This window comes from Symphodus melops (assembly GCF_947650265.1).
Source record: "Symphodus melops genome assembly, chromosome: 5".
Lineage (NCBI taxonomy): Eukaryota > Metazoa > Chordata > Actinopteri > Labriformes > Labridae > Symphodus > Symphodus melops.
Window position 1 is genome coordinate 16,425,827 of NC_136695.1, and position 25,793 is coordinate 16,451,619.

At 40.2% G+C, this 25,793-nt stretch overlaps 2 protein-coding genes across 2 annotated transcripts; both read left to right on the plus strand.

Annotated features, from left to right (window-relative positions):
- The first annotated feature begins 782 nt into the window (after nucleotides 1-782).
- On the plus strand, nucleotides 783-12,022 carry LOC306824105 (uncharacterized protein). The gene is made up of 5 exons (XM_079344086.1): nucleotides 783-1,098; nucleotides 7,507-7,639; nucleotides 8,238-8,461; nucleotides 8,594-8,906; nucleotides 9,871-12,022. Exons 1-5 carry the CDS (start codon nucleotides 1,039-1,041, stop codon nucleotides 10,032-10,034), a joined length of 894 nt encoding a protein of 297 aa, XP_079200212.1. The 5' UTR covers nucleotides 783-1,038; the 3' UTR covers nucleotides 10,035-12,022.
- A 1,924-nt stretch (nucleotides 12,023-13,946) lies between these two features.
- Nucleotides 13,947-25,406, plus strand: LOC306823586 (carboxypeptidase Q-like). The gene is made up of 11 exons (XM_079343201.1): nucleotides 13,947-14,095; nucleotides 14,493-14,625; nucleotides 15,313-15,528; nucleotides 15,614-15,730; nucleotides 15,803-16,010; nucleotides 16,151-16,358; nucleotides 19,906-20,017; nucleotides 20,744-20,835; nucleotides 21,491-21,586; nucleotides 21,941-22,046; nucleotides 24,520-25,406. The coding sequence occupies exons 2-11, from the start codon at nucleotides 14,493-14,495 to the stop codon at nucleotides 24,678-24,680; spliced, it is 1,449 nt and encodes a 482-aa protein (XP_079199327.1). The 5' UTR covers nucleotides 13,947-14,095; the 3' UTR covers nucleotides 24,681-25,406.
- The last annotated feature ends 387 nt before the right edge of the window (nucleotides 25,407-25,793 follow it).

Genomic DNA, 25,793 nt, shown 5'->3' on the forward strand with positions numbered 1-25,793 from the left:
TTATTTTTTATGACATAATGTGAACCAAAAATGCAACATGAACGGGAGCTTTCTAGATTTGTTTGTAAGTGTAAACGAAAGGGTTTTATTGTAGTGTTGGTTCTGAGTGAGATGGGATGGATGCGTTTATAAAGATTGTAAGGTGTTGCTACCACTTCTTCACTAGAGGGAGCTACAGCTACAATTATGAATTCAGATCCATTGACAAACACTCTGCAACTGATGAAACGAAAAACACGCAGCGTATTATTCAGAAACGCTGCACATTCAAAAAGAAATGCAAAGACCCAAACAAATGGAAAGACAAAAACGCGCTGAAACATTCAAAACAACTGCATAAGTATAAAACGTTGAAAGTACAGAAACGAAACTTTGTGCGTTTTTCTAAATGTTTCTCGTTTCATCAGTTGCCGAGCGTTTGATCCCGACTGGCCACCGCACTTAATACCTCTAAACCATAAACACACTTATTCATCGTATTTATATAATTAGTTCATCTAAAACAGTATGTGATGGAGAAAGTAGGCTAGCACATAACATTTTGTCAAGCTGCTTAGTTACGAAAGTGAACTGTCCGAACGAGTGTTGTTTCTTGATTGCAATAAATTATTTTTTCTACATTCCCCAAAGGCAAGTTGGTAAGTTTCTCTAACCCTAACACCGACAGGTCACACCCTTAATATTTACTGTCACGCCGCCTGTGTGTTGTCTATTTATAATTTGCCTAGCTTCTGTTCTTCAATGAACGTCACGCCGTGCTGACGTCATTGCGGAGCCACGCTGCAGTGCCATTCCAAACAACTTTTCATGAGGAGGAACTCCACACACACTCGAGCACAGAGTGATCACAGCGCGTCCGGCAGCTTTCTGCCAGAGATCCTGAGATTTATCGAAGCAGCCAAAAACACGGTGAAAACGTGACGAATAATCAGCGGAACGAGACAACTTATCTTTAGAGTGCATAACAACAAGGTTTAGTCTTTATCTTGTAGACCTTTTCTTTTCTCCTGTCTTTTTTTTTATCATCGAAAAGCTGAGATGAGGAATCTGTGGTTGTTGTTCTTCGTCGGACTGGCGACTGGTTTCATCAGTGAAAAGGTAAGCATTTCTTTTTTTTAAATTTACGTTTGACTTCTAATATCAAACAACTGCTTTGTTTAAAACGAAGTTTATTTAGTTGTGTCCGGTTAACTTGTTGTAATTTTTTTTCATGGTAATAAAATAACTCAAAACAGCCGTTGAGATACGTCCGGCCCTTAGTTACGTTTGTTAGTTTACTTTTATTCTCTGTTGTCGTTGACAACGCGTGAGAACTTGTTTTAAATGGCACATGTTCACGATGTTATTTTTTTAATATAATCCCAAACTGGTAGTTATGTGTAAAGTCTGTGTCAAAGCAGTTTTAATTAAGAGTGACCAAATGTTAAACCATTGAACATTACAGAAAGTGTGGCACATGTCATGTTGTGGACTAATTCGGGGATTACTGGTATTCATCCACAGGCTGTATTCAAGCCAAGTTCAGGCCAACTCCAGTTGGTATTAAGTTCACACAAGGCCAAAGTCTATTGAGCCACCAAAGCTCACAGCATTGACAATTAAACCAAACGTCCGGAACTGGCCTGATTTTCTCCCGCACACAGCATGGGTTCACTTTAAAATGGCATATGGACAAGTATAAATAATGTTTTCTATACCTCATACTCCTCAACAAAGTCATGCTGCCTGACCTGATGAAAGGTTACCTCTCCATGTCCCTGTTTGAAAAGGCTGAACACACCTGGAGCTGACAGGCTGAAGCAGAGCTCTGGCCTATGCATTGTCTCATGTGCCAAAAATATTCAACTACATGTTTTATTGACCATAAAAGTCCCTAATGAGAGCCAGAGATCTTTATCACCTCAAGCATTGTTTTTTTTTTTGTTTTTTTTATGGACTTTTCCATTGTCAGAAAGAGAGATTCTCGCCTAAACCAGGTTACACATTAGAATGGATTGCTTTCCCAAAACTGTACTTAGATATGTTCTACACATGCTTTGATTCTCCTTGAATCAATAATACTCAACTCAGCTTTATTTCTATTGAACCTTTCATCCATAAAACATCCAGCCCAAAGTGCTTCACAGAAGAAAAGACAGTGCAAAACAGAACACAAAGAATGTCAATTATTTGTATTGACATTAAATAAAAATAGATTAAAAACAATCCAAAAAAAAAAAAAATAGTATTCACTATTAATTAAAAGCCAGATTAAAAAGGTGGGTCTTTTGTCTACGTTTAAAAACACACACAGAGCTTTCTGTTCTGATGTCCAGAGGCATTGAGTTCCACAGTTTGGGAGCATAACTCCTACTGTACTTAATTGCTGGCCATTGATGTTTCCGTGCATTTTCATACCGTCTCTTTCTCTCTTTTTTGGCTGTAGAATTACTGGTTAGGCAATCGATGATGTAGCTTGAATCTGAACGGTGAATGTGGAGACAGGCTTCTCGCCCCCGTGACAGATTGTGAGCCGGTAGTTGTGTCATTTTCTGGATGGATGACTCACAGTGAGTCCCGCTGGGCTAGTCCAGACAAGTGTGGAACTGTGTGGGATACATGCAGTTTTACATCTAACCAAAAGCAGGCCAAACGAAGAGTGACACACCTGGTCTCATAGTTAGAAATAATCATGACTTTTCATAGTGCCGCTGAAATCTATCATTTTAGAATACACACATGAACCGAGGACAAATAAAAATACTGTAGATTTCATGACAACACATAGATGTAAATGAGCAGCTTTGGTGAAGATACAGTGGTCTGTCTGAAAAGTCACGTGCTCTCAGTTAGAGTATTAGTCACGTCGTATTAGTCACATCACTGTTCTGTGTATAAAAGAGGTAAGTCTGTACACATCCCGTCCGTATGGCACCGTCTGATTAGCTTTACAGTCTGTTGCTGAGACATTTTTGGGGATTTCTAGATCCTTCCTGTCTTTAAATCTCAGCCTCTCCTTAAGGGATGCATTCATCACGCAGATATCAAACATGCACAAGTTATTAAACCAGTCAAGAGTCATAAAACCAAACACGAGCAAGGTTTTGTTTTTAAAAGCAAAAACCAAATGAGGTTGTCATGAAATATTGTTGGTGTACTCCTGAGCTTTTTGTTCCTCCACAGAACTTAGTCTCATTTAATGCCCCCTCCTCACTGCTGACAGTCGTATTTTCTGGCAATGGTGTCGACAAAAACCTTCAGATGAATCAATAAGGACACCATTCTCTCCTCTCTGTGTTGGATTCGAATCAATGCCATGACACTGCTGGTCTGACTGTGAGATCAGTGCTTCGAAATAACCAGATTTAAAATCCACTTTCTTTTATAATTGAAAGAACTGGTCTTAATGGAACCGTTGAAAGCTAAAACTTCTGTGAAACGTATCAAATAAAACTCATAGCCTTGGTGAAACATTAAGCCCCTCAAACACGGCACCGTGCTGCTGCCGTTATCTACATGGTGATGAGAGGTCTGCTGTGTACTTACGGATGTTACACAACCCCATTCATATCCCCTTTGTTATCAGTGGCTTTTATCTCTACGGGCAATATTTTACTTTAATGACTTTTCATCCATTTCAAAGTATGGATTTGTTCATCAAAAGTATTCCATAACACACTCCCAAACCTTCACGGTTGCTTCTCTGCAGTGTTTTACCACTACCACGTGGCTGTTTCCGGAAGACTGTCCTCGCTTGGACAAACATTGGTACACCAGATATATACGGCCTGTCTGCATGTGTGTGAGCGCTGTACATACGTATGTTTTCCAGATGTGTGTAACCTTTTTCTTTCAGTAAACCAAAGCTTCTTCCTGGCAAGCGTAGAGCACAGAGACATGGGCAGCAGATGCCTTCTTTTTATTTTTTATTTTTTTACTTCTAGGTGGATTTTGTGTGATACATTGTCAGTGTGTGTGTTTGATAGCACTTAATAAGAGCAAAAGTCTATTCACAGATAACCTTATCAGACTATTTTAGTATGATCATCTTATCAGTGATTTAAATCTCTCTGTGAGTTCTGTTCTGTCTCCTAGAGCTTAAAATGCTTTACTAAATGTACACATGTGAATGCATCAGCGATCTCCAGTGTTAAAAAATTAAGAGGGCGAGGCAGGCTGCAGGAGACCCTCAAGTCACACACACACCCATTCAAAAGTGCCCATTTTCAGAGCAGAAATAATCCTGAATACACCTTGGTTCAAAAACTAATTTGTTCTGAATAGCTCACGTCTTTATCAGCACTCGCTGTACAGGGTGTGATTTTTTTATTGTTTTATTATACAACTCATCCATTTGGATTTTATGGATGATGAGTATTACTCATAAGGGGTGTGTATACAGGACCTGACCTGATGCTGGCACAGTGTAGGTGCCTGTCACGGTCTGTGGGAGGATTCATTAACAGTTTGAAAGCTTTGTGCCTGGCAGGCAGATTTCTTGAAAACCCCTGTAAACTCTACATTAGAATAAAAGAACTTCTCGTTTTTAGCTGTGGTCATTTCCTCCACTTAAAAACCCAGGAGTAGTTTAGTTTCAGCTTTGTCTTTGTCTCTCTAGTTGTTACTGGATGTAACTCCAGTTCTGTTGAGGAGGATAGAGGCAAAGGGATAAGGGCAGATGAAAGCCTGATGTCGCAACCAATTATACCTAAAGATTGTGAATCATATGATATATGTAGGACTTGTGTCTCATCCCATTTTCAGACATTTAAGATGTAAAGCCATCAATTCAATGAAACAAGTTCATTTAATTTTGACTTCAATCCATTAGTTCAGCAACCCCATGAGGGCATGATAGGACTTGGACCTGTATGTAGCTTGGTTCTCTGTAACTGACTCTGTCTTTACTGGAAAGCACTTTGTTTGGCCACTCGCTGTTTTAAATGTGCTGTATAAATAAAACTGACATTGGGTCATATCACAGTCGGGTGTTTTTGGATCAAACAGTTCTGGGGACTTTTTGCAGACGGACTATTCAATGAAAAACTGTACACCATTGGAGTCTTTTTTTTCTGTCTGCCTTCGCATCGCCATGGTGATGGCTGATACAAAGCTTTAATGTTGTAAGCGTCCTCATTGTTTCATACGGGTAATGATTTAAGAGCTTTTACTGACTGTTATTTGCTAACGTTTACAGTGGGATTTAGGAGTTGTGGTTTGGTGTACTGGATTGACTGAACACTGATTTAACCAATCAGTGTTCACTGACTAATTGTCCAATCACTGTGGACGTATGTCAGTCATAGTCCCCTTTGTTCTGGGAAATACGTTGAAGAGAAGCAGTAACAGGGTTTGTCTAAACAGTGTTTTTGGAACTACAATAGTTCATAGTTCCGGTAGTGCAGAATCAATAAAAAAAGGGGGATTTGGTTCCAACAGTTCCTAGAACAATGAAAAAGTTCCTGTGGTCTGAAACATGAGCTGTTAGCCCTGTTTCCACCAAGCAGTCCGGAATGGATCAGTACAGTTTGGTTTGGTAAAGCCTGATCCTGTCTGCATTTCCAAAGCTAACCGTGCCATATTTGGTAGGTAAGGTTGGTAAGCCGGATGCAGATAGCCGTGACGGCTACATAATAGCGTGACATCATAGCAGCGCCACACAATGTACCCCGCTAATAAATTAATCAAATGAGAAAAACGCGACACAGTAAACAAAAACAAACATCCAGCAATTGATCTACTTTGTCGCTGGCATGTGGCTCTTTATTAAAAAACTCAGTCAAGCTTTGATTCAGAGAAAGGCCGTGTGCCGCGAGGTGAAATACAGACGAATAAACGATCAGCTGTGTGTTTAAATACAGCAGGGTTGTGTTTGCCGCTGTCGCACGGGAAGTGGCAATTCTTTCAACCAATCAACAGACTGCAGTGTTTAGCTCCACCTTTTAGGGTCGGATTGATATATTTGGCACCCCAACAGAAGGGTCCCAAAAAGTTGGACGGTACAGGTCGGTAATTTGGGGGTCTTTCCCAGCTTTAGTCTATGAAAATGCCACAAAAAGCGTACCGCTTGATGGAAGTGGCGGGGCTAAAGTCACCAGTCAGAAACTGTGGTGTGAAACCATGAGCTAAAGTTGAGACAGCTCTAAACTCATAGACTGTTCACTTGAATTACAAGTAAAGTGATTAGAAATACAGATGAGGACCATCCCATTTGTATGCAGTCCCATTTCTGTGTCTTTCAGGGTTTTGTTTTGAAAAGCAGCACGGCATCTGCTTTTGTAATCCTTGGCTGGAAACGGCCAGAATGCGAGCGAGACCTCCTCTGCTATTTTAGTCAGCACTAGCATTAGGAGACCCTTTTTTGACTTTTGAAAACATGGACGTTAATGATTTTCTGTTTGGCATGCCTCACCACGCTAAGTGGAAACAACATCTGGTTTGTCTCGCAACGGTTTTCTCTTGTTACGTCTCAGCGGTAATAAAAAAAAAAAAAAAAAAAGTATAACAGAAGAGGGAGATGCACAGAAAATTGGCTGCTGGTCTATGCAGTTATAACTGTGTGAAGCGTTTTGGTCTGCAGTTAAAGATTTTTTTTTTTTTTAAAAGCGGATTGCTATCAATTCTGATGACAAGTGTTAAAAGTATGCAGAGCAATCTCCTCCTGCACAGCCTCCCATGTCACCAGCACCTGCTTTATGAGAAATGTATTTCATTGTCCATGTCTCGCTCCCTCTACTCTCCCGACTCCCTCCTTTCTCCCTCTCCTAGCACCTGTGTTAGTGGAAGCATAGTATACATACCAGACATACTTCAGGTCTCAATGGCCATATTCATCCATGTCTGTCTGTGTGTGTGTGTGTGTGTGTGTGTGTGTGTGTCGCTGTCTTGCTTAACCAACATCTGCTGAGCTGTCCCTGTCTTTTTGACTTTTACACTCATTATAAGGTTGCTTTCTTTGACTTGCATGTTTATCCAGGTCTGCCTTGTTATATTACCGTGTGCTGCCTCTTATATTCTGCTTAGACATTAGAGGCAGTCGCTTCTCAACAAGCTGGTGAATCACGTCAGCTATTTAAGTACCTCATCTCTTTGGCTTGAGCATGCTTTCCAAGCTTTAGATGATGGGATTAGCAGGCTTTTGGTTTACTTCAAAGCCCTCTTCCCAGTGTTTGGGTTAGTGGAAGGTTTTCCTCAGCCTTAGTCTTTCATATGAAACAGCCCCCCCTCTTCCCCCCCCACACACACACACACACACACTCTTTGTCCCTCTCCCTCTTTACACTTAGATCACTGCTGTCTCTCTCTCTATGAAGCGTCACAAATTACTGCCACAACACGTGAAATGGCCAATAAACCAACCCCCCCCCTCCCATTACATATTTTCAGTTAGAGGAAGGAATTATGTAACTGTGAATAGGGAGATGCACGCGTCTCTGTTCCCCTCTCCATCTCATGGTTTATCTTGAATAAATCTTTCACTCTGCAACTTGAATGATATTCACAAATATATATTTTTCTCTCTTCCAGCTCTTTGTCTCCTCCCAGTCACCTATTTCCACAGCAGATGATTTATACATAGAGGGACAAACATCAGGTGAAGTGCCTGTAGATGATGAAGATGGGGAGAGCGATGGCTCAGGCTCCGGGTCCGGCGACTACGGTAAGGAGGCCACTCACTTTGTTTTGTAATGTTTGGTGCTTATCAGTTTTGAAAAGAGTACATGAGCACTTTGACATTTTGTCAATCAGTGCTCACGTCTTTGTACTTGTTGCATCTGCAAGCACTTTTTTTTTTTTTTCACTTGTCGTAATATTTCATTTCAGACTCTCAAAGTTAGTGTTCACCCTGAAGTGATAAAGACTTTACCCATTCACATTTTGTTGGAAGTGCACAGATGACTCTGCCGATGACTCATCTGTACAACCCCAGTGAATGATGTGTGGAAACATCTGTGTTTACACTTTAAACCTAAATGTGGTTAGGTGTATTCCCATCAGTGATAAAATACAGTTTGTGTTCCTCCTGTATGTGGACACTGAATCCAGAGATTTATTTGATAATGGCTTTGGTTTCTAAACCCATAAAGTGACTCTTCTTCACTTTATTTAAATACAATAGATAACAAAAAATGGAGAATGATTGTTGTTTTAATTGTCAGCAATGCTTTTGTGCCATTTATAAATGTCAACTATAAATTAGTTCTAGGTTGCAATAAAAAGTTGTTCAATTTGGTGTTGATAATTTTCCTGTGCCTCAGGTTTCGGTGACCTCATGGACCAAGAGGAGCTACTGAAGAAGTTCCTCAACCTCTCCAGGACCACAGCCTCAAAAGAAATGGTTCCAGTTCAACCACAGCCATCAGCAGGCTCTCCTCTCAACCCACAAACCACAGCCGCAGTCAGCCAGGATCGCCCTACCACAGTGGAAGTGACCAACACGACACCAGAGCAGCTCCTCGGTGGAGACAGCAATGAGGAGAAGGTAAATGTTGCTTTTCTCTTCTGCACATTTGTATCTTTAAAGTTATTTGATGACTTTGATCCCTACCTGTGATACGTTTGAAACAATTCAGCAAGAGAATAACACATGGAACTCCTCTTTATGTTCCTCCAGGTGGCTGGGGTTGTCCCAACAGTTGATTGGTTCACACAGAACACCAGTCCCAGCTCCACCAGCAGGCCTCCCAGTGGCACTACATCAGCCAAATTCAGCATCGACATCAGTGTGAGCAATGGTATTCCTGAGGACAACAGTCTGGATAATTTGGACCTGTCGACACCCGGAGGCAGCAAAGACGAGGTCCAGCTCAGAGATAATGACAATGAAATAGTGGCCAAAGAGGGCCGAGGCAGCAGGATATATGAGATGGACTCTCCCGAGGAGGTGACCTCTGAGAACTTGTGGGAGAGGACCGAAGTTCTGGCAGGTAAGGACAAATCTCTGAGTTTTCATTGTCCAAATTGGTTGGATTTACCAGTCGCTAAAATGTTGAAAATGAACCGTCAGTAAGTCTAAAGGCTGGTTCACACAGCAGGAATTTTAAAATTGTCGGCCGATTTCCCAAACTTTAGAGACCACATGCGCCACGATAAATAATCAGAGGTTTTACAGTTTTGGTCGTACAGTGTGTGGTGTGCGGCAACACGGCGACATCAAAATACCATACACGAACCGATTTCACTCGCGAACTTCCCCCGATCAGACGGGAAATCTCGCAAAAAACCTCTCAAGATCAAACGTGATTCTGGAGTCAACAAGCGGACGAAGAGGATGCAAAACACGCTTTAAAAAGAGGCGTCGGTCACAGAGTGGAGACTACGGGAGCATGAGCTGTACTTGCTACATGCTGATATGGAGGTGAGTTGTTGTTGTTTTGCTCCCGGTGTTTCCTCGCTACAACGTCACCTCGCTTTCTGATTGGCTATGCGTCACAGTCAACAGGCTCGTGCTCATTTCCCCTCGGGGGAGAAACACCACACATGATGAGAAATCGGGCCAAAACAATCCAACATGTTGAATATCCCCGATTTGAGATCGGAGCGGTCCCGACATTCTTCCAACCAGACAAGAGCAGTCTTAACACACCACACACAGCAGGATGATTTTATAAGATTATCTTATGATGATCAGGGCGTCCTTAAGATTATTGGAAGGGGAGAATCGGGGCCAATATCGGTGTAATTATCCTGCTGTGTGAACCAGCCTTAAGTCTAAATGAGGTTTCTATGATAGGCCTGACAGTAGAATGTATAAATAAATGCTATTGGGCTTGGAATTGTTTTATTTTTCTTGACTTGTCTTAACATACAGTTTAGAGCTATAGTCAAACATGAAAGGTTCAATGCACAGTCATGAAAACCTGTTTGACTCTATGTTTAATCCTTCTTCAGCCGTGATTGCGTGTGGTGTGGTTGGATTCCTCTGCGCTGTTTTCCTCCTCCTCCTCCTCGGCTACCGCATGAAGAAGAAGGACGAAGGTAGCTATGAACTGGGAGACACCAAACTTTCCTCAACGACCTATCACAAAGCACCTACAAAGGAGTTCTACGCCTGAACTAACCAATAAGGCACTGTATGGAATTCGTCTCCTCCCAATCAGGACTAAGATTGGATCCAAAATCAAGTGAAGACGATTCCTCTTCATGAAGTTTGAAGATGAGCTCCACTTCTGCAGTACCCCTTCCTTTTTTTTTAATTTTATTTCCAACCTTTTCTCCTGCTCCTCCCCTTTCATATATGTAATAAGCATTGTTTGTAAAGCAGAGGTCAAACATGGTAAAAAAAAATAATAAAAAAAAAAGTCTATTGAAAAACATTCTTGTTGTTCCGCTGTGAAGAAGGAGTTCGACTTTAAAAAAACATTTAACAAAAATAAATCTTTCTTACAATGAGTAACAGCTGTTCTAGTCTTTAAAACAAATCAACTTCAAATATTGATAACACCGTGCCTTTCCTTTACTTTTCAAAGCTGAACCACACTGTGCTGGACTTTGTTTTGTATTGCAGACAAATTGATTGTCCCATTTAGCAGAGCTGTAGCCTGAAGATTTGCAGTTCAGCTCAACGGCAACAAATATATCAATAGCCTTAATGCAATTGAATGGAATCGGTACCAAATACGGAATTAGTGTTACAAAGCCTTCAAATATATTTTTCAAGTGACTGGAGGTCAAATTGTCTCTCTTTATTAACTTGTTACATTTCATTTTATGAATGCTTTCTTTTTCTAAATTGATTTTTTTTTTCTCTACCATTAATGAATATGGTTTGTTTTTTTTATTGTTTTTTTTTTTATATGCTGTCCAGTATTGATATGAGAGACCTTATTACTCTGCAGGTACATATTTTCATTGTTTTCTCAAAGATATTTGACCAAATACAAATGTGCATTATTTGTCTTTATGAAAGTTTAGTAGCTTTTTTCAAGATTTTGTGACTTTAAGAGATTATATTTCTGTAAGCCATTTTTAAAAAGAGATTCTAGTCTTTAACTTGTATTCATACAGCGGTGGATGAAAGTCCCTCGCCTGTTTCTGTCGAGCAGGGATCATATTTTATGGGACAGGGATGCTAAGGTAGAGCCAAAGCTAATAACTATAATTCAGAAAACCATAGAAGAAACCAACATTTTCTGATTACTGCCAAAGCACATTCCTGTCTCACTGTCAACTGTATATAGCTTGAGCGACTGGTTTGCATTTAAAGGGACAGTGGCAGTATCTAGGGTTTCTTACAGTATGTACAATCAGTGCTTGTTTACACAGCAGGTCTGGAGAGTTACAAATGCAGTCAATATAACTGTCTTAACTCTCTCATAGAATAAGTAATATAACAGACTGGATAATCCCAATCAGTAATTTATTCACCACTCAGACTTTTTTTTTTGTTTTTTTTTTGAGTTTGTTGCAATGCTACTCTGAGTGCAAGCATGTCAGGTTCTAAATGTGTTTTCTCAGTATTTACTTCATCTGATCAATCATGGGAGTAGGGACCTTATGTAATTTGAGTGAGGGCACAGAAGGCAGTTAACAGGAAGAGAAGTTGTAGATTAATCCTTTTGTAAAGTCTGATCTATACTTCACATCATGTGTCACAGAACAAAACCTTTCACATCAGCCACAAATTAAATTTGGAGAATGTTTTCTTGAGGCAGCGCTTTTGGTGGCCTTTCAATTTTATGAAGCGGTCACTTTTTGTTAGACTTTTTACAAATCAGCTTTGTGGTCAAGATGGCAGGGATCAGTGTCTAAGATAGAGTTGATTTGGGGGGGGGGGGGTGAGGTCTGAGTGGTTAAACTGTGAGTACATCTGACCACACTCTCGTTACATTTGTTTCAGATGGGTTTTCCTGTTGTTTAGACTATGTTGATAAATGCATTTCTTAATAGAATTATTATTTTACAATCATTGTCCTAATCTGTTGCAAAATGTGTTTGTTTTTTTCTGCCTATAACTTTTTAATCCTCTTCATGAGGAAAGTAGGTGTGTGATGCTACATTTATCCTGTTTTTGCGATGATTAAAAATCCTTTTTTTAATTCGATTCTTCAGTGTATGCAAACAACCTATTTTTTCGATTGCTGCAATAAACGGGAAGAACGTAGCTCTAATCTACTGTGACTTACTGTGGATAACGGGACATTTTTTGGGTTCTTTAATGCTCAGTGCCTCCAAAAAACAATGTATTCATCAATCTTACAGTGCACTTGCAGCATTGGTGTCATGCTTAAATAGTTCAGGGCATGACTCCATTGTAAAACATTTTTTCAATCACCAACAGAAATGTATGGAGACCTCTGACACAAATGCGATAAATTATTTCAAACGAGGGTTAAGACAACTGATGAGCACTTGCTGCCAATACAAAAGGGGATGACACAATATGAGAGAACCTTTTCTCTTCTAGTCTGTTAGTTTACACTATATGCTGATGACACAATAGTATATATGCATTAATTTATACTTGCTCAAAAGAAAATCCAGGTCAACAGATCGGTTATACATAGAGATTGTACAGTATTGACACATACCTGAAGCATATTTGTTACTGCTTGTTATGTTTTTGGTATTTATGGTTTCATATATTTGATGGGCATGGTTCAATTTATTTTTAATTTTGTTGTCAGTTGTCTTCATTCTTTTTTTAAAGTTTTTTTATATATATATATAAATACATTTAATAAGTATAATGTTTCTTGATAATATAACTGAGCTTTAATTTTCGTTTAGTTAGAATTTGACTATGAATTGACTGAAGCCTTGTTTTAATAAATACACACCTATGAAATGGTAGGGACCAACCAAAAACCAATTTAAGAGAGAAACGGTGACATAGGCACCAGAGGTGGCCAAAACAGAACTGTGTTGCTGAAATGGTGTGTATTATGAAGTTCACTACTGAATAAAAAGGTGGCTTTGATGCATTTATAAAACGTGTTTTCTGTCTTTTTATGGGTGGGGGCTTTAGGCATGTGGTCTCTAAGAACATACACCAGACTGCACAACAGATAACCTTATTGCCACTAAACTGCACTTTTACCCACATTTTTCATTATCTCCTCCCCTATCTATCTTTATTTGTTTGAGACATGCACAAAATGTGTGTATTAACAGTAAGTGCCATCCATTGGCAATCGTTTTCTATATTTTGAACTGCTTTTGGGTCATAGACATAAACCAACAAAACTCAGACCAGCCTCCTTAGTCCTATAAAGACTACCAAGTTATTCATAGCATCAGCAAAAGAAAGCTCTGACTGGACAATTATAGTTTGTAAAAAGCAGTTGGTTTTGCATGTGATAAATGTCTCTGCATTGAATAGTAAGTTGCAGGTAAAAGTACTCTGTTCCAGTTTTTTGTCCCTCCTTTTGTTCACACAGTAGCACAGAAAAACATTTCCTCCTGGTCTCAAGAGACACCCTCTTACAAATGTAGGTGCCAGGAAAAAAAAGATTTCCAACTTCAGTGTTAAAGTGAGCCAGTACTATGTGGAAGTAGCCAAAAGGTCAGATGATGTTGCAAAGAAGAAAACACAAATGGTAAAACGGTGAAAGTGAAAGACAAGGAGACACTCTGTGTCCTCTAACATTGAAACAAAAAAGAAGTCCATGGTTGACATACACATGTTAAACTGTGCTCCGAGTTTTAAGAATGTTAGAAAGGTTTAAGTAAACGTAATTTAGGCCCTTCTCACAGAGGTCCATGAAGAATCAGTTCTGAACCTAGATCCTGAATTGAAATGTAAAATATGTTGGATTTGAGATTAATGGTTCTCCCGTAACTGCCTGATTTTTTCAAATATATATATATATATGTATGATTTTCTGCAGGTAAACAAATGTATGTATGTATGTATACAGTCTATGATGTATACACACACATTTGTTTTCACTATAAAATCATATATATATATAATCTGTATATGCATCTTCATTTCTTATTGTGAAAAGTTGGACCGGATGGTCACTGTCGTCAGGCACGCTGATATCACGAGCGCGGAAGCGGTGAGACTTGTCTATATTTTGCACTCATTTCGTTTATCGGCTGGTCAAAACTCAAAACTTTGTGAAAAGCTGTGAAGTCTACGACCACAAAAGATATTCAGCTGGCCTGAAAGGTTTGTATTTAAATCCTAAATAAAGTTTTATAATTTGTTTATGTTCACTGTTATCTTTAGGAAACTGTCGGAAGATGCATCTTCAATTAGCCTGTGAATGGGATCCTTTAAGGGCGCTTCCTTGATTTTGGTGTTTATTTAATAAATTGATTTCTTTACCACTGGAAAAGTTCTTTATGTAAGGTGTAACGTTAACCTACGCTTACATTACTCAGTGCCAAAAACTTTTCATTTAACTCTGTGGCAGAAACAAGCAAATAATAATTATGCTATTACCCTGTTATACCCATGCTCCTTTGGATTTAAATGTATTGCTAACACATATTTAACCATACAGATTATAATCTACATTGTAAAAGTCACATTTGTTATCACACTGTTATTTCTCTGTCTGCAGATGGCGAGGGAAGATGGATCAACCTTCATCCTGTCCATTTTCTTTGTTCTCTCAGTGTTTTCATCTCTATGTGACTGTCATCCACACTCTGTGGCAATACACAGGCCTATGTCCAATCATACTAAAAGAAGAGGTAACCTAAACCCTCCCAACACCTTACATGAATGGAAGGATAACAGCATTAGCATGGAGATCAGGTTTCTCCAGTTTATTTGTTTTATTTTAGTCATAAATCTATCTCTAAAGCCATGCACATCACACCCATGCAGCTGCTGTTGATGACTCTGGCTAACAGACCTCTAGTCAGTTTAAAATTACTTTTACTTTGAATGACATGATGCCATCACACCCTCTGGATTACACACATTGTTTAATCCAATTATATAAAGTGTTCTCCATTAGCAGATTCGACAAGGTAGTAGAGTGATGGTGAGTTCATTTAGATGGTCTTTTTACAACTGCAAAGCTTTAATTGCTGGAATACAAGACCGTAATGACTATAACGACATACCGCCACCCAATTCCTGTGATTTTCACTCCTCTTATTTATGATTCAATAAAAAACATCTACATAGCACATTTCTGAAAATGAATACTAAATGAAGATGCATTATAACTTACATCATCCAAGGTGATGTTTATACTGCTTTTATGATGTTTATGATGATTGTGTGGTCAGCAGTGTATTTACTTATTTACAGAAGTGGCAAAATATAACATTTTACTTTTGTTTTTTTGGTGAAATAGTTCATTGAAATCTTATACAAAAAGTACATTTTGTCAGTAAAATCTGGCTTTTTATTGTTTCTATTTGATCTAGTCTCGGACATAGCAGCAGAAGTAGCAGGCTACGTAGACGTGGCCAAAAAGATTATCGACCTGGCTGTGTCCGGCGCTGCTCAGAATCGCTCCTACACACGGCTTGCAGACTTTACCGACACCATAGGGAACCGTGTCAGTGGCTCACAGAACCTGGAGCTGGCTATCAAATACATGTACGGTGCTATGACACAGGATGGGTTGGATGTACATCTAGGTGAGTATGGTAGTAAGCTTTCATGACTGGTTTATCTTTTGATTAACACAACAGTATTTTTTTTATTTATCATTCTCTTCTACAGAGCCAGTCAAAATCCCACACTGGGTGAGAGGGAAGGAAAGTGCAGAAATGATCACACCTCGCGCCAAAAGTCTTGCTATGCTTGGTCTGGGTAGCAGTGTAGGGACACCACCTGAAGGTAAAGACTAAATCATTTTACTGCCTTTCATCCACCTCCCGTTGACTAACTGTCTGACTCGCATCTCTGCAGGTGTCGAAGCAGAGGTGTTGGTGGTAAAGTCTTTTGAGGAACTGAAGCAAAGAGCCAAAGAGGCCATAGGGAGGATTGTGGTCTTCAACCAGCCATTTGTCAGCTATGGAGAGACGGTGGCTTACCGTGCTTTTGGAGCCACTGAGGCAGCCAAAGTGGGAGCTGTGGCAACGCTCATTAGATCTATTACTCCATTCTCTATTAACAGGTATTGATCTATATAGAAGATTTTAGTAAAGCTACCTCTTACTACTGATGAAGGGCTTATAAACTTAGCATTTGACCCTAAACTTCAAAATCAAAGGGCCTTCTAGATTTTTATAGAAGATTCATGCTCTCCTACTCTAGTCCCCACACAGGTTGGCAAGACTACCAAGATGGAGTGAAGCGCATCCCTACAGCCTGTATTACCGTGGAGGATGCAGAGCTGATGTGGCGTATGGCACAGAGGGGGCAGAGGATTGTGGTCAGACTCACAATGGGAGCCAAGACTCTGCCAGATGCTGACTCCTTCAACACAGTGGCTGAGATTAAAGGCTGGCAGCACCCTGAACAGGTCAAACTCACTCTATGTTAACTCTAGGGCTGGGAATCTTTGGTTGTCTCACAATTCTATTTTCATTATTGAGGTCACAGTTTGATTTACAATCAATTTTTTGATTTTTAAAACGATTCTGGATTCATGGATCCATAGATTCAATGTGAACATACTTCAGGATCTACTCCAGTCATCTATGAGATTGGCTGGATTTCCATTTGGCATTCTACTGAGTTAAAGAGCTAGCCTTAGCACTTAGCAGGGAGTGACTGATTAGCCAAAAAAAGTTATGAAGAAGTTAGGAATCTATTAAAAATCTCAGAAGATGAGAATTTAGATTTTTACAGACTTAAAGCATCTTTTTTTCCACCTCTCATTAACACACACATCACTTTCTGTCTTGTTTTTTTCTTTTCATGCTCTTTTTATTACAGAGTTTTAGAGTCGGATGAAATCTCTTTCTGTGGGCCTTCCAAATGAATTGTATGGGAAACAAATGTCCTGTTTAGATTTCTTAATTTTAATACTAATGAAGGCTCCATTATTTGGTCCTCTTCCCTCTCTTCATAAGTGTTCTTTGTGTCGATTCTTCAATTTAGTTGGACAAAGAAAGATGGTTAAGCCCCCCTTTGCTGACTACAGATATTCCCACAGCTGTTGAGTCTGTCTTTAGTTTACTTGGGTGTGTGTGTGTGTGTGAGTATGAGGGTGTGTATGAGTGTGATCTTTCCAGAGAACCACTGAGGCTCAGCCGAATGGAAAGGCTGAGATAATCAGCGCAGGATTTAATATTATCAACTACAAAATGAAAGCCATGCTATTCAATATTCTTCCCAGCGTGTTCACATTGCATCAACACAAGTTTGAATTAACTGAGCATTGTGTTTAAGACTCTCATTGTGACAAAGGCCTTGTGTATCCTTAAAGGAGAGCTTGTCCTGTCTTTTCCAGGAAGTACATCTATGTGGATTGAACCCAAACCACAAACTCACCATCAGACTCCTTTATCATAGAATAAAAGGGAAGAATTTGGTCCAAGTCGGGAAGTCGGAAGTCAGGAATACACACACACACACATACACACACACTTCTGACTCAAGAGTTTAAACGCTCTTACTGATTGGTCCTCAGCGGTTAGGTGGGTCAGGATTCAGACACGTCTAGCAGGTGTAACCTGATAAACAAAAACACGTGCTCAGCACAAACCTCCACATGCATGGAGCTAACCAAAGAGAGGGGCAGTATGATGCCAATGAAAGACGTGACTGATGCCTCTGTCACAAATGGGACTACACTGAATTGTGCACAAACGGGTAATAAGTGAGGAAAAAAGAAACTGAAGAGACACTTTTGAGGTCTTGTACTGTCTGCTAACAGATGTAGGCAGGGTCGAGCTTCTCTATCAACAGGGCCAGCTCCAGCTGAGCTCAATTATCATGTCATGAATATCTGAAGAGGGAATGTAAAAGTGACTGCATAGATTTGTGCAAATGAGTAAGAAAACCTGCGTTAAACAGAACTGCAGTGAGTAACTCCCTGAAGCCGGTGTGTGAAAGTCCCACAGTGTAATTAATGAATCATGGCGTGTAGTCTGCATCTAGGTGGAGGTTATCTGGAGCATGGATGTTTTACTGTTGTTAAGAAAGTGTGTATGTTGCATTCGGGGTAAAGCATGCTGTACGCACTTTAATCTAGATGTGTTTTGTTAGCAGTTGAAGGTAGATGGGTGTGCTCTTTGTATTCCTCAGTGTGATTTTGAGTTAAATGTAAGTTAACCTTTATTCCCTCACAGCCTGCTGAGCCTGCAAATACAATGCCTGCTGCTGATTTAAACAAGTGCAACAAGTTACGTGCTAACATTGTGGTCCAGAAAGTAAAACACAAGACTTCTGACTTCGGTCGCTAACGGTGAACGGCAAAGCCTGTTATTTTGTGTTTCAGCACCTCCCAGTTTGGCAGAAATGAACGCGGTTCTTCTCTACAAGCAGCAGTTGAATTTGTGAGAAAAAGTGGAGCTGTCTGAAAAAAGAAGTCAGGAGACTTGGATGACTTCTGATGTCATTTGTTACTATTCTCATCTGTGAACCAACCACCCCTTAGTCCCTCATTATAGAAAAGGGAAATGAAACACATGGCATGTATGACATCATAATTGGCTCTGTGACTTTGTGGTATGGCTAGCAGTAGCTGCAGTTATGGTTTGTTTGAGTGTGTGTGTCAAATATTCACAGGAAGATGATGTGCATTTGAGGCGGAAGTGAGTCATCTCCACAGTTTAGCTTTGCCGAGGCAGCCAGAGTCAACTGAGAGTGAAGTTATTTCACTCCCACTCAACCTCTACATCAGGGGTGTCAAACTCCAGTCCTGGAGGGCCGGCTTTCTCAGACTGTTAGACGTCTCCCTGCTTGGACGCAGCTGAATCCAATGGGTGACTCGTTATCAGGCTTCTGCAGAGCTTGATGACAACACATTGTTTTAAAGCAGATGTGTTAGAGCAAGGAGACATCTAACAGTCTGAGGAAGCCGGCCCTCCAGGACTGGAGTTTGACACCTGTGCTCTACGTGTTCTTTTTTTTTTAAACACTTTTTACACTCATCTTCAGGTCAGATGTCAACCTTCTGATTATAATTAAACATGAAACTAAATTAAGTTGCTAAACAGTGACCTGGACAAGTCATGATTTTAACTGTCACTATGCAGTGGTTTGTAACTCTTTTTTTTTTCTTCTTGTAACTAGCATCTAAAGTACAAATGCCATATCTTAATGTTATTCCCACTTTATGAAGTCTCATGATTCAGACTATGTAAATGACATTTTAACTAGCAGTGTCCTCTTCCATCGCGCTGTAACAAGCAGCCATAAACAGGCTGTTAGCAATACCAGTCAGCTACTTGTAGCCTTTCATGGTTAGAGGGAAAACATGATGTCAGTAGAGGCAGAAGGAACAGTTGTCCTGGCATTTCAACACGGCTGCTGGGATGAATTTTATTACACCAGTGTGCTGATGAGAAAATTCCATCTGAACTTTTCAATTCCCTAATGCATGCAGTTAACAAGTGAAAACGTTCCTCGGGAAATTCAGGGTTAGAGGAAGGCGATGAAGTGGAAGACAGTTCAGACATGCAGAACCAGCTCGATCATGTATAGCACCTGCAGACAGCAACATAAAAGGCTGAACCGCCAATGCTTAAAGTCATGACATTAAATGGCTGAAAAAAAAAAAAAAAAGGGAGAGAGGGACCTTCTGTTAGATAAGATGTTGAATCTGATGTCTCATTGGGTCATTGTTCAATCTGTGCTCATTCAGGTCAGAAAAAGATAAATAACCAGGAATTTCAGGTCAGGAGTATTCCACTGATGGAAATCCCACCCCCCATACTTACTGGAAATGAGGAAATCACTCTGTGCTCCATGTTTTTTTTCTTTGTTTTCCTGTTTTCGCGGGTCAGTCTTTGTGTTGAATTTAAGTCACACAATGTTTTCTGAGGAGTTTCTCTGTGCTTTAATAAAGCGTCTGTCTCTTGTGTCTATGTGTATGCCTCCTTAACTGTCCTATCTGATAGGTTGTCCTACTGAGCGGCCATTTGGACAGTTGGGATGTGGGCCAAGGGGCCATGGATGATGGAGGTGGAGCCATGATTTCTTGGGAGGCCCTGTCACTCATCAAGGACTTGGGTATGACTGAAAGAGATGTGTAAACACAACATACACAGTATAGTGATGCACTTGTGAAATTCCAGAGTAAGAGGATGTAAACACCGTCGAAATGCAAAGAGAGTTTTTTTTTTTTTTTTTTATAAACAGCAGCATGTTCCACAGCTCCAACACAAACAAAGTCCAGTAAATGATTGACTTTTGTTTGAGCTTTACATAACGTGTTTGTTCTTCTGTGATCAGAACCTTTAAAGAAAAAACAGATGACCGGTCATAAAAACTAACCCAGGCCTGAAGAAATATCACAGCCGACTCTTCATTTCACTCACTGGTTGTTGAACTTGAACTGAAGTGAGTGAACACCGTGAAGAGGGAGCAGACTGTCCCCTTCCAAACTGGGAAGCAAATAAAACAATTCCTCAGACTGTAAACAGTTATTTCCTACAACTCTCTGGAAAGGAAAAGAATGTGCATAATAAGGGGACAGACTAGGATATACGCTGCAGTATTTCATGGACAAAAGAATGGCATTAAATAAGTCTATAGTGGGACTAGTTTAACCAATCAAGAGAACCAGGTCTAGTGATGAACAATGTTACAGTTAAGAACATAGTCAACTTTGTATTGAGGATTTACATCAGCTTCCATGGCCATTTTGTTTTTCAACAATGTAAACATTTCCCCGCTGTTTCTTTATATTCTTAATTCTGTTGCTTTGTGTGTAGTTGAGCTTTTGTTGGTTTACAGGTTTACGTCCACGGAGGACTCTGCGTACGGTGCTGTGGACGGCCGAAGAGCAGGGCGGAGTCGGAGCGCAGCAGTACTACAATCTACACAAGGCACGGTTTACTGTTGCTGCATGTTGTCATAGAAAATGTGCAGTAAAAAAAGGGGTCAAGCAAAATGTGTCTGCTTTAATTCACAGCTTGGTCTGAAACTATGACAAGGCGAACCGAGCGCCTTCGCAGACTTCCTGCTGCTGTGATAAGAAACAGGAACAAACACACCACATTGTAGTCATGAAAGCATGGATTGTAGGTCCTGGCTCGCCATCCGATTTGCCTTTGTGCAAAGCAGTCAGACAAACAGTCCTGCAGAGATTCCAGCTTTAGAGCTTTGGCTGCCCACCAGCAGATGATCTGTAATAAAGTGCAGACATAGAGGTAAACACTGACTGAATTTAAACAAGAAAAGTGCATTTACACACACGTGCCCTCTAACAGACTGTGACGTTCTAACGTTTGCTAATGCGTGTTATTTAAACTAAAACAGCCACAGTTATATGAGGCAGATAATGCTTAAAACATTCAACATCACCTCCTCAGGACTCACATGAAGACTAAATAAAAATGGCCTGTTTTTTTTCCATTGATTGAAGCTTCCTCAGTTTTAGGTGCTTTGTTTTGTGTTCCTGTGCTCTCTGGATATTTTTTTTGTCGTTTCCCTTCTCTTTCTGCTCTCTCTTCTTCATTTCTTTGTTGTCTTTCCACACAGGTGAACCTGTCCAACTTTGACATGGTCATGGAGTCGGACTTGGGAACCTTCACTCCAGTGGCTCTGCAGTTTGCTGGCAGCGATGCAGCGCGAAAAGTAGGATTAACATAGAAACTAGCATATTCTTTACATAAAAATTAACTTCTCTCTTATTTTGTTTCTATCCTCTCATGTCCAACCTATCTTAAGAATAAGGAAGTCTCAACATTAAAGTTTCTTGTTAAGCTATGCATTTTCTCTGTCTAGTATGTCGCCACAAGAGGAAATAAGCCAATTCCACAGAAACCAAAGCAATACATTCAGAAAGTCAATCCTGCAGAAAAACGGTGTCCTCACACGTTCTCTATGTGGATGTTACTTTCAGTTACATGGTCATACTCTGTATTCACAATGACTACATCATGTTGAATTATGTTCTGATAGACACTTTGCTGGTGTTTGTTTAAACAGGTGATGGAAGAAGTGGTCAAACTGTTGGCTCCCATTAACACCACCAAACTGGAGGCACACGGAGAAGGGACCGACATCTCCCCTTGGATGCAGGCTGGCGTGCCAGGTCAGAGTCAATGGTTCAGCACATGTTGGTGATAGGGCAGCACTTCTTAAAGTGTGAGGTGTGTGACTAGATCATAATCGTAAAGTGCAGAAAAGCAGAAAAGAAATGTTTGGTACGCAAAGACCCCCCCCTTACTTGATCGTGACAACTATTAAACAGCAGGGTCTATTTAACTAAGAAAACTTGTCCCGTTTAGTCACCATTTTAAAATTATAACATGATAAGAACTATGATGATAAGACTTAAGGCAACTAAAAAACATGTTATGAACATGATTCTTTGTGGATCATCAACAGAAACAGTGGAAACAAGAAGTAACACATCCTAATTTCTGGGGGAGAAGTTTAAAATGACCTTCCTTTTCTTCGGAAAGTGCTGTGTATCACTTCCTCTGGGAATTTTGTATTTTTTAGCTTGTTGTGAGCAAGAGTTCACTTTGAAGGGATTTTTTTTTTTAATTGGAGTTTATAATAAAAAATGGGTAAATTGTCAGTACGGTTAGTTCTCAAGTTCAGTTTCAGACTTGATGTGACCAAATGATTACATTTGATAAGCTGTTGATCATAGTAACAACATGGTAATTGAATTGGTATTTCATTGGATTCTTTTAAAATAAATTGTTGTTTGTTGGATATATTGAAATTCAGGCAACATAAATCCGCCTTTTAAAGATGAATGCTAACAGTTTATTCGTGCACCGACCTATTCAATTTTCAATTACTGTTGAATAAAATCTTTGCCTCTGTTTCCATTTTGTGGAAAGAGAAAGTCATTTTTTGTACTTTAGAGAAGTTACAGAAAAATATACTTACCGGTACTTTTATTTTAAACTATCAGAACACAATAAAAAACTATAGATGTCCATCTTCTAAAGAAGGACTAAAGGAGAGTCCCTTTTTTAAAATTATAACAGATTTACACATTCTGTCATCGTTATACATCATAATAATAGATGATATCATGATTGTAGATGTTGCCACCAACACACTTCTAAGCACAAAGGTAAGTTGCAAGTCAATCAAAAAAGGTCATGTGACTTATTTACATTTTGATAAAAAAAAATAGACTATATGTTGTTTGTAACTAAGACCATTAAGACCCACGATTAGAAAGCCATTTATACACATTCATGAGAGGGTGAGGAGATGGAAGATCCCATCGCAGTCCCCACTTCCATGTCACATGTGTTCTTTGGCAAGACACTTCAGCCCAAGCTGCTGCTGCTGCTGCTTTGTCGGCATGAGCACGCATGGACTTTTCACTGCCACCTGGAAGTTGGGATTGTGTTGTGATGTTGCATCTCCACATTCTCTTCATGGCAGCATTTGAGGTCTAAGTAGCGAGGCAGGAGGTGGGGGGGAGTCTGGCTAATGGTAGACCAGAGTCTTCCTCCACTGGGATCTACATGGACGAGACCATTTGTCTGCTCCAAACTGGACCATGTATATCCAGACCCCTGAAGAGGCGGATTAAACTGATCATCTGGGCAAGGATGAAATTCAGGCCATGCAAGTCAAGGAGTCGGTCCTTGCAGAAAGGAAAATTGAGCGTTAGTACCATTGATGGGATAAAACCACTTGCATTGCAGACCAGCCTATCCGGAGTCTGGGAAAGCTGTACACAGCTCATCTCCCAGAAAAAAGACCTGGGGAAAACCATACTGCAGCAGCTTTCAGCTTGACAATGATTGTCTCATGCCAGCTACCTGTCCGCCAACTCTAATGTGCACCCAAGCTACAGAGGGTAACACAGGTCCAAAGAGGTAATGAGTAAGAAATGGAGGCCTGAGGAGGGGGTACAGAAAGCAGTGAATAGACTCTAACACCAGGAGGTGGTGGGCAGCGTCCAGACAGGCTGTGAAGGCTTGGGAGGAGGTCAGCCACCTATCGTACGGTCCAGAGCAAACAAGAGGGAGAGGAAGGACCTTGTTGTGTCTGAGGGTGCCAGAATGGGGCAGAAAGAGTACAGAGTACAGGTCATTGCACCAGAGCAGTATGGGTACTGGACAACATAGGGGGGAGTGTCAGCAGTTGATCCTTTAACTGGTCAGACATTGAGTCACAGGCTTGACTCAGTTTTATCATCATGGCAACCTATGACACCATACCCTGCCTTGGCACCTCGTCCAATGTTTTGTGATAGTGACGTCTTCAGGACCACCAAGGCCTCCCTCCAGAACTGTTTGTCAACATCTGAACCCAGCTTGGGTTTAGATGTTGACTTGACTAAACGCTAATGAAGTTAGCAGAGGTGATGGAGAAAAGAAGGCAAGAGCCAGTAAAAACTCAGCAGTGACCAAGCAGCAGTTCCACTTTCTCAGGCAGAGTGGAACCAGAGGCCAACACCAGCAGAAGTGGATCTGTTCAGAGATTTCTTGAATAATTGAGTCTCAATTATGTTGTCATTTTAAGGGAAACTTTTTTTATTTTGTATAAAATCTCTCTTTTATTCCATCTCATCTCTCTTCTCCCAGGTGCAAGCCTTCATGTAGAAGACAGTCGTTACTTTTGGTTCCACCACAGTGAAGGTGACACTATGACAGTCCAGGACCGTCGAGACATGGACCTCTGCTCAGCGTTGTGGGCTGTGGTTGCCTATGTGGTGGCAGACCTACAGGACATGCTTCCCAGGTAGCCAGGTAGAAATCTGAGGCTTAAATCAAATTCAGTTTGGGATTAAATAGATTTTTAAGATGTCAGCTGTCTGAGGATAAACTAGTGAATCCAGAGGATAAAGGGAGACACTGGATCCTTTTTTAAATCACGTGTAAATGCTGGTTTTATGAATAAGACAAGACCAAGAAAATAAAGAGAAATGTGTACTTTCTCAGGCACTTTACTGCGTTGATGCTTCAATGTAATGTTCTTTAAATAGAGTAAATATGAGGTTGTTTTTAGTTTATGGAAGTGTAGAAATTAAATTGAACATCTTAAGGTGTATGAAATCACTATACAACTATACAACTATACAATGATGAGAGCTAGAGTTTGTATTGTAGTCCTATGGGGAAAAACACTAAGATGAAAATAGGTGTATGGAGAAATTGTCGAGCTGTCCAAGTTCCCAATGTTACTGCAAGTATTCAGAAATCTTTTATTTGACCTTAATTTGTAATTTTTTTTATCTGTTTTTAGATGTTTTTGTTGGATTTTTTAGTATAATTTCTTCTACCTGTATTCGTATTGATTGTGGACAAAGCCACATTTTAAGAATCCTCATTATTTGTCAGATATGTGTTGTACTCAGAATGTGTAAGAATCAAAGAACTGTACGAATCAAAACCATGTGCAAATGTATAACATGAAATAACAACAATAAACAAGTAGAAAAGACTACTACAGCCTATACAAACTGTTCTTGTGTCGGTTCGTTTTGGCGTGCAGTTCTCTGTAGCTCTACTGTGGAGGGGAGGAGTTTGAACAACGTTGCGGGGCTTTTTCTTAAAGTTGACTGTCATCTCCACAGTCTTGAGTGGGTTTAGCTCCAGATGGTTCTGACCACACCAGACGGCCAGCTGTTCCACCTCCTGTCTGTATGCAGAGTCATCATGATCATCCTTGATTAGACCTATGACATTAGCTAACTCAGGGTCGAGACCAAGGACACAGTGATTCAAATAACTTTGTTAATCCCAGAAGGGCAATTCAGTTTCGTTGAAGGCAGTGATGCTCTAGACAGATGTGTCCTCTTTAAATGTCAAAGAAAATACATCGTCAGCGGAATTTCATGTATGACAGCAGAAGAGCA

What these genes read in the sequence shown, in the direction of transcription:
- LOC306823586 (XM_079343201.1), top strand. Translation starts at nt 14,493, where the DNA reads ATGGCGAGGGAAGATGGATCAACCTTCATCCTGTCCATTTTCTTTGTT. An exon ending in TGGGTTGGATGTACATCTAG is followed by an intron (nt 15,529 to 15,613) that starts GTGAGTATGGTA and finishes TCTCTTCTACAG; the next exon opens with AGCCAGTCAAAATCCCACAC. An exon ending in GCTGGCAGCACCCTGAACAG is followed by an intron (nt 16,359 to 19,905) that starts GTCAAACTCACT and finishes CCTATCTGATAG; the next exon opens with GTTGTCCTACTGAGCGGCCA.
- LOC306824105 (XM_079344086.1), top strand. Translation starts at nt 1,039, where the DNA reads ATGAGGAATCTGTGGTTGTTGTTCTTCGTCGGACTGGCGACTGGTTTC. An exon ending in CTCCGGGTCCGGCGACTACG is followed by an intron (nt 7,640 to 8,237) that starts GTAAGGAGGCCA and finishes CCTGTGCCTCAG; the next exon opens with GTTTCGGTGACCTCATGGAC. An exon ending in GAGGACCGAAGTTCTGGCAG is followed by an intron (nt 8,907 to 9,870) that starts GTAAGGACAAAT and finishes ATCCTTCTTCAG; the next exon opens with CCGTGATTGCGTGTGGTGTG.